The 8,565-nt window shown below is 40.8% G+C and overlaps 1 protein-coding gene across 1 annotated transcript; it reads left to right on the top strand.

Annotated features, from left to right (window-relative positions):
- Positions 1–1,776: 1,776 nt before the first annotated feature.
- On the top strand, positions 1,777–2,708 carry LOC102279024 (olfactory receptor 6B1). The gene is given in 2 exon segments (XM_005886739.2): positions 1,777–1,930; positions 1,933–2,708. Coding segments are annotated over 2 exon segments (930 nt in total).
- Positions 2,709–8,565: the final 5,857 nt, after the last annotated feature.

The raw sequence follows: 8,565 nt of genomic DNA on the forward strand, positions 1-8,565 counted from the left end.
ACTTAGCAAGTTTCCCAGCACCTAGTAATAACTGATAAATGATTATTAGAGAATATTTTGGAAAATATTGAACAATATTCTGTTCAATATTCTGAACAATATTCTGGAATATTGTTCAGGCTTCATGTTAAAACTCATCAGATCAAAACCCTAACAGATTCTTGCCCATTGCCATCTCTTCAACTATGAGGAATGTGTCTGTAAACACCAAAGTTTTTCCCATTACAGTAAATGGCATCACTTCCATATAGTGAGCCATATACCTGAAATTCCTCCTTGATTTCTCTCTTCTCTTTCCTCCCATATTTAATCCATCAATTACCATTAAAGATGCTTTTAACATACATTTGGAGTCCCCTCACTTCCATGAAACAAGGTTTTCAAGGTCACCGTCACCTTTGAGTAGCCACCCGCAATCTCACAACTCCCACTCTTGCACAACTCCCACTCCCACAGTCTTTTGCAATGTCAGAGCGATCTTTCCAAGCGTGAGTCATACTCTGCTCCTATTCAGCTTTAAGCCTTTCACTTGCTTCTCATGGTATTTAGACCACTATTCAGATCCCCTGTTATGACCTGTGGGGTCTTACACGTGCTGGCCCTGCTTGCTTTTCCCCCCTAGTCCTCATTTCTTCTCCCTCCATCACAGCAGGCATGGCCTCATCTCAGTGCAGCTCTCTCCCACCTCACTCTTCAGAAGGCTGGGGCTCTGGCATCCTCCTCTGTGCAAATATCACCTCCTCAGAGATCAAAGAGGCATTCGCCAATCACACATGTATCATTTCTGTTTTTTAACCTTCATAGAAAATGTCTCAAATTTTATTATGTATTTCTTATTATTTGCTGATTAAAGAAAATCTCCAAGAGACTTTTACCTCCACCCCCAAGGACTTCAGTCTCCACAAGAGGAAGCTCATGTCCACTTTCTACTCTGCCTGGTCCACAGCAGTCACTCTCCTCGCTCCTGTGAGCCCATCTTATCTTTTAAGGCCCTGAGATGGGAGAGGAGCCCTTTCACACTTACTGTCATTTATATGTTTATAAATTTTACTTTATATACAATTTTACTTACATCATTTCATTTGGGTTTTGATCCACATTGACATAAGCTAAATGAATATTAATATTTGCACTTGCAGAAGAGGAAATTGGGTTTTGGAGATGATAAGATTTTAAGGTTCATATAGCAATTTACGACTGAGGTCCAGGTTTTTAATACTGGAAAGCCTAACTCTCCCCACCTCACCGTCTCATGTACCTCGCAGACAATGACAGGTTTCACTCTGTCTCCATGGATAGTACAGGGGGAAAAGCATTGTAAAGGCAGAACTTCCAGCGCTCTGGGTGGGTGGTAGGCCAGGAAGGCCAGGTGTATCCTTCACAGTTGGCAATGGTAATGTGGAACATGGTTGTTTGATACTGTTTAATTTGGATGTGGTTGTGAAAGGCAGTGTAGGGTAATAGATACAGCATGGTGTTTAGACTTAGACTTGAATGTGATTCCTGCCCTGCTACCAGTGGGAATGTGGTAGGTTACTAATACTTCTCTAAAACTCAATTTCTTCATTACTAAGATGTATAAAAGGGCTATGTGAGAATCAAATTACATTGTGTACATAATGTACCCAGTGTATGATCTAACCTATAATGCACTATTAAAAATGATGTTACTGTTGTTACTAGTCAAAGAAGGCAAAAGATGGAAGGTTCCAAATGGACCATGGAATCTGACCAGTAATTTTTTCTCCCAGGAGAGTTAAGCCCTGTGTTTCCAATATGGAAGTGGAAAACCAGACACGGGTCACCAGGTTCATCCTGGTGGGGTTCCCTGGGAGCTGGGGCATGCGTGCAGCAGTGTTCCTCATATTCCTCATGGCCTATATTCTGACAGTGGCTGAAAATGTGACCATCATCCTGTTGGTGCAGCAGAACCGCCACTGCACAAGCCCATGTACTTCTTCCTGGCCAACTTGTCCTTCTTGGAGACCTGGTACATCTCTGTGACTGTACCCAAGTTGCTGTTTAGTTTTTGGTCCGTGAGCAAAAGCATCTCCTTCGCTCACTGCATGATACAACTTTACTTCTTCATTGCACTCATGTGCACGGAATGCGTGCTCCTGGCCACCATGGCCTACGACCGTTACGTGGCCATCTGCTGCCCACTACACTACCCCACCATAATGAGCCATGGGCTCTGCTTCCGCCTGGCTCTCGGTTCCTGGACCATTGGCTTTGGCATCTCCTTGGCTAAGACATACTTCATCTCTCGCCTCAGCTTCTGCGGCCCTAATGTCATCAACCATTTCTTCTGCGACATCTCTCCAGTACTTAACCTCTCCTGCACAGACATGTCCACAGCTGAGCTGGTGGACTTTGTCCTGGCACTGGTCATCTTCCTCCTCCCGCTCACTGTCACTATTCTGTCTTACGGATGCATCCTGGCCACCGTTCTACGCATGCCCACGGGCAAGCAGAAGGCGTTTTCTACTTGTGCCTCCCACCTCGTGGTGGTCACCATCTTCTACTCAGCTACAATTTTCATGTATGCCCGGCCCCGAGCCATTCACGCCTTCAACATGAACAAAGTTATTTCCATCTTCTATGCCATTGTCACCCCTGCCCTCAACCCTTTCATTTATTGTCTAAGGAACCGAGAGGTCAAAGAGGCAGTGAAGAAGCTGGCTTATTGCCAGGCCAGATCTGACTAGTCTGTTACAAGTGATTAGAAGAAGTAATTTGATTTGGAGCCTGCTCTTCAACCCCCATCCTTTCTCCTTTAATGCTGCAGCTGGATATTAACATATTACTCATGTTAATGTGACCTCACCAGATCCACATTAACCACCGGCTCTTGGTTGTGTCCTGAGATCTACATCTGCGCCTGTGGGCTGTGTTTTAGGGCATGCCCTTTGAACAGTGTGTTCTCTTTTACTGTGATCCAAAATGGGGTTTCTAAGATTGTGAGTAAATTCCTGAGTTGAGTGGGAGAGAGAGATGGCAGCATATGAATTAGCTGTTTTAGGATCTAGCAAGTACTATACTCTCCAGGGAATCAGATTTGGTGATGGCTTCCTGACTTCTCTGCTTCCTGACTGAGACAGAGGTAGCTGCTCCTTTAATAATCCCATTGTGGCTTTGATGCCAGGAGTCAATCTCGGTGGCAAAGACTAGAGGAACAGTCTCTAGCCTCTTTCAACACTTGTTGTAAACACCCTTTTCCCTGCATTAAAATACCCTTCTGCTTCAAACTAGCTGGAGTGCTTTCTGTTATCTGCAAGGTGTCACCTATAAGTGAACTGTACCTTTTATAGTTTACATTTGGTTTTCTTATATAACTTATTCAGTTGTTTTGTGTTGAACTTCATATTTCCTTCCTAGCAGTCACAGCATATTTATTTGTATCCTCCAGTGGATGAACACATGATCGCTGAGAAGTAAATGAGTATCATCACATTTATTACTTGCTGTAGGAAGCTTGCGCTCATAGTCCTCTTTCCTTCTGGTCTCAGTCTTCTCTCAGTCCTCTTCAGCTTTCTTTTACTTCCTCTGGCCTCACTCTCTTACCTCATATACAAGTAGCCAGCCCGGTCTTGGGAATTAACAGATTTTCATCCTATACCACAGTGACTCTCTCCTCTCCTCCTTCCTTATCTGACACCCTACCCATGTAAGCTTTACCTTTTTGATAAAGTGAGCCCACACACCTGCAGAAGTGCATATGGATATGCCTACTCTTTGTTCATAGTTCTGACAAAGGCAAAGGGAGCTATACTTTAAACTGTATTCAATGTAACATGCTGATGTCAGTACGAATTTAAATGTTCTATTGTGTAAGTACTGTGTGCTCAGTCATGTCCAACTCTTTGCGACCCCAAGGACTATAGCCTGCCAGGCTCCTTTGTCCGTGGAATTTTCAAGGCAAGAATACTGGAGTAGGTTGCCATTTCCTACTCCAGGGGATCTCCGTGATTCAAGGATTAACACATGTCTCCTGCATTGACAGGCAGATTCTTTACCACTGCGCCACCTGTGACGCCCCATATTGATTCATATAATTACCTTATTTGCTTATAGAAAAAAGATAACACTTTAAAACAATGATTTTTTGTTTTTTGATTTTCAATCAACTCATGAGGTAGCCACTTATCGAGCCTTTTCACCTTTCCAATTTGTTTTAAGTGCTGAATTGCCATAGAATGGTAGGCGTTGAATTCTTCGGCAACTTCTCACATAGTTGTAAGAGGATCAGCTTCTATGACACTCTCAGTCAGTCATTGTCAACTTCTGGTGGCCGGCCACTATGCTCTTCACATTCAAGGCTCTCATTTCCTTTGCAAAATTTCTTGAACTGTACATTTGTTAGAAGTTCTGGGCCAAATGCATTGTTGATGATACTAATCGTCTCCTCTGCTTTATCACCTATTTTTAACTGGAATAAAAAATCGCTTGAATTTGCTTTTTGTCTAACATCATTTCTATAGTCTAAAATATAAAATAAGCACCAACTAATAAACCCTTACAAAAAACATAAAGTGAGGAAATGCACATTAAAATGAAGTTTAACATAACCACATTCATTTAAAAATAATCATACGGTAGCTTTATTTTTAGCTTTTAAAGGAATCTGCATACTGTTCTCCAGAATGACTACACCAATTAACATTCCCAACAACAATGTAGGAGTGTTCTCCACACCTTCTCCAGTATTTATTATTTGTAGACTTGTTGATGATGGAATACTTTAGTAACAATGGTCTAGGAATGCCTATGAGGAGGTAATATTTTACACAAAGCCTGAATAATGAGAAGTTAGACAGTCATGCTAAATAAAATGCAGTGACTGAAAAGCACAGGTTCTGGGTTCCCACTTTGAAACTAGTTCCTGCTGTGTAAACTTGGGCAAGTTTAGTCTTTCTGTGTCTGTTTTCTCATTTGTAAAATGAGGCTCATAACTGAGCCTACTCTGTTGCATTGGTTTGAAGATAAGTAAATATAAGTACTTAATCAGTACGCAGCACAGAGTAAGTGTTCTTACTTAAAGGATTGTTTTTATTTTTGTGTCAGGCAAAGCTTTATAGGCAAAACACGTACTGAGTACAGGAGCTTGTAGTGAGAACCAGAGTAGCATGTTGAATGAAGAAGGCTAATAATACTGGAAGTAAAGTAAAACTTGTAGTATAATAATTCCAGTTTAGACATTTATACTGGGCTTCAGTGGTGGCTCAGCTGGTAAAGAATCTGCATGCAATGCAGGAGCCCTGGGTTTGACCCCTGGGTTGGGAAGATCCCCTGGAGAAGGGAATAGCTACCCACTCCAGTATTCTGGCTTGGAGAATTCCATAGACTATACAGTCCATGAGGTTACAAAGAGTTGGACACGATTAAGGAAATGCATCCATATGGGAATAGTCAGGGGGATGTTCATTACAATGTTGTTTATAACAGAAAAAATGAAAAAACCCAGCATGTCAAAAAAAAATAGAGTTGGATAGAGTAAAACGTCCTCGTGATGGAAAATATTGTAGCTAAAAAAGTGGCATGGGATTTTTTTATTGATAGTATAACTCACATTATACTATTGAGTAAAAAGCAGTTTGCAAATAAGTAATTACAAAAATGATGTACAGCATGATCCCATTAAATACAGGAATATATGGCATATGTATACTTTTTTGAAAAGAGATGAAAGAAGGAGCATTAATAATTTCCAGACTGCAGGGATGAGAGTAGATAGATCAAATATTAATCAAATGAAGGTTTAATAACCCAATAGTGGTTTAGAGAGCTAGGCAGCTATTTCTTTAACCTGATTCTTACATTTTGTACTTGTGATATTATGCAAAGGCAGAATAACAAAGAACAGCAAAATTGTTATTCTGCCTTGGTGTAATATGGTTTTCCTTTTTCCCTTTTGTTTATTGCCAGATTCTTTTGAGACCCAGAAGCCTCTGGGAGTTGGGCTGGTTATGACACCATAAATGTATACATAGATAAACATGCTATATTAAAATATGAAATTTAGGTAAGTTAATATTTCTGATTTATAACAGAGTATAAACAAATGCTATCTGTGGTTTATTTGATATTAAAAAATATGAAGCCTCAAACAGTGAGGCAAAGCTTCTGGATCAAAACAACTTCATCAACCTTGCCTTTTGCTGAACAGGTTGTCATGGTAACAGGAGGGCGCAGAACTGAGAGCATACTAAAGCAGCTATTATAACTCTACATGAAACATATTTGACATTTGGAGCATTTCCCTTTTGACTCATGATTAGACTGAGGCACGGAAATGTCCCCGTGGTGGGCTGAGATCATGTGGCCAATGACAATCTGAAAAGAGAAATATCTAGAGATACAGATACAAAATTAGAAGTGTTTATCTAGGAGTGGATGCATTTCAAGCATTTATGTCTCTTCCACTTCCCTCTAGTCCTCCTCCATTTTTTTTCTTACCTAATATTTTCTTTTTTAAATTTATTTTTAATTGGAGTGCAATTGCTTTAGTTTTTCCTGTACAACAAAGTGAAGCAGATGTATGTATACCTATATCCCCTCCCATCCCACCCCTCTAGGTCATCACAGAGCAGAGCTGAACTCGCTGTGTTATACAGCAGCTTCCCACTAGCTATCTATTTACACATATTTACTTCATATATTCTTCTGTTTTTCTACTTAATAAATGCTGTGTTCCTTGTTTCCTAGATAAAATAATTCCCCCCTAAATGAAAACACTACTGTGCTCCTGTTGCTCTCCTCTTTAAAACACTTCATTGTTTCTCTTCACCGTCTCCAAAGACGACATCCTTAGCTTGGTCATGAAGCTGTCTGATGTCCTGCCCATTCTTGCCCATCAGCATCCACTTCTCCATCATCAGGGCCAGATATTCCCACCTAGCACTTTTGTTCTCAAACGTCTTATAGTTTATAAAACACAGCATGCTCTTTTAGGCATGCCTGTCTTGTTCAGGCTGTTTCCTGAATCTCTTTCAAGAATCTTAACAAGTGCCTGCACTTCCTGTCTAATGCACAATCAGCTGTTCTGTGTTCTCTTTTTGATATCAAAGGAACAGGAACTCATCTCATTCATCTTTGTTTTCCTAGATTCTAATAGCCGCTGGAATAGAGTTGATGCCTGATTAACACAGCGAATGTAAGCTAAACTAAGGGAGAGTGTTTTATTTTTTAGATTCCACGTATAAATGACAACACAGTGTATTTATTTGTCTTTGTCTGACTTACTTCACTAAGCACAATAGTCTCTTGGTCCATCCACATTGTTGCAAATGGCAGAATTTCATTCTTTTCCGTGGCTAAGCAGTAGTGCATTGTGTGTGTGTGTGTGTGTGTGTGTGTGTGTGTGTGTGCATACCCGGCATCTTTATCCATTCATCTATTGATGGACATTTACATTACTTCTATATCTTGGCTATTGTAAATAACGCCGGTATGATCATTTGGGTGCATGTATCTTTTTAAATTAGTTTTTATTTTCTTTAGGTCATATGGTTATTCTTAGTTTTTTGAAGCAGCTCCATACTGTGTTCCATAGTGTGTGTTAGTTGCTCAAATCAGGTCCAACATTTTGTGACCCCATGGGCTGTAGCCCACCAGGCTCATCTGTTCATGAGGTTCTCCAGGCAAGAATACTGGAGTGAGTTGCCATTTCCTTCTTCAGGGGATCTTCCTAACCCAGGGATCAAACCTGGGTCTCCTGCACTGCAGGTGGATTCTTTGCCACCTGAGCCACCAGTGTTCCATAGTAGTTGCACCAATTTACAATCCTACCCACAGTATACCGGGGAAGGCAGTGGCACCCCTCTCCAGTACTCTTGCCTGGAAAATCCCATGGATGGAGGAGCTGGGAAGGCTGCAGTCCATGTGATCACTGAGGGTTGGACACGACTGAGCGACTTCACTTTCACTTTTCCCTTTTATGCATTGGAGAAGGAAATGGCAACCCACTCCAGTGTTCTTGCCTGGAGAATCCCAGGGACCGGGCAGACTGGTGGGCTGCTGTCTCTGGGGTCGCACGGAATCAGACACAACTGAAGCGACTTAGCAGCAGCAGCAGCAGCAGCAGCAGCAGTACACACCAAGTGTTCCCTTTTCTCAACAGGCTCACCAAAACTTGTAATTTATTTTCTATTTGGTGATAGCCAATTTGACAGATATGAGATGATATCCGTTGTTTTGATTTTCATTTCTCTGATGATTAGCAGTATTGATTATCTTCTCACGTTCCTGTTGGCCATCTTTATATCTTCTTTGGAAAAATGTCTATTCAGGCTTCTGCCCATTTTTTAATTGGGTTGTTGGTTTTTTTTAATATTGAGTTATCTGGACTGTTTTTATAGTTTGGATATTAACCCCTTATTGGTCACATCATTTGCAATTATTTTCTCCCATCAGTAGATTATTTTTATTTTGTCAGTGGTCTCCATGGCTGTGCAAAAACTTTTAATGAGGTCTCATTTGGTTAATTTTGCTTTTATTTCTTTTGGATTAGGAGGCAGATCTAAAAAAAAAAAAATATTGCTGCGATTTATGTCAAAGAGTCTTCAG

The sequence above is a fragment of the Bos mutus genome, chromosome 4 (assembly GCF_027580195.1).
Source record: "Bos mutus isolate GX-2022 chromosome 4, NWIPB_WYAK_1.1, whole genome shotgun sequence".
NCBI lineage: Eukaryota > Metazoa > Chordata > Mammalia > Artiodactyla > Bovidae > Bos > Bos mutus.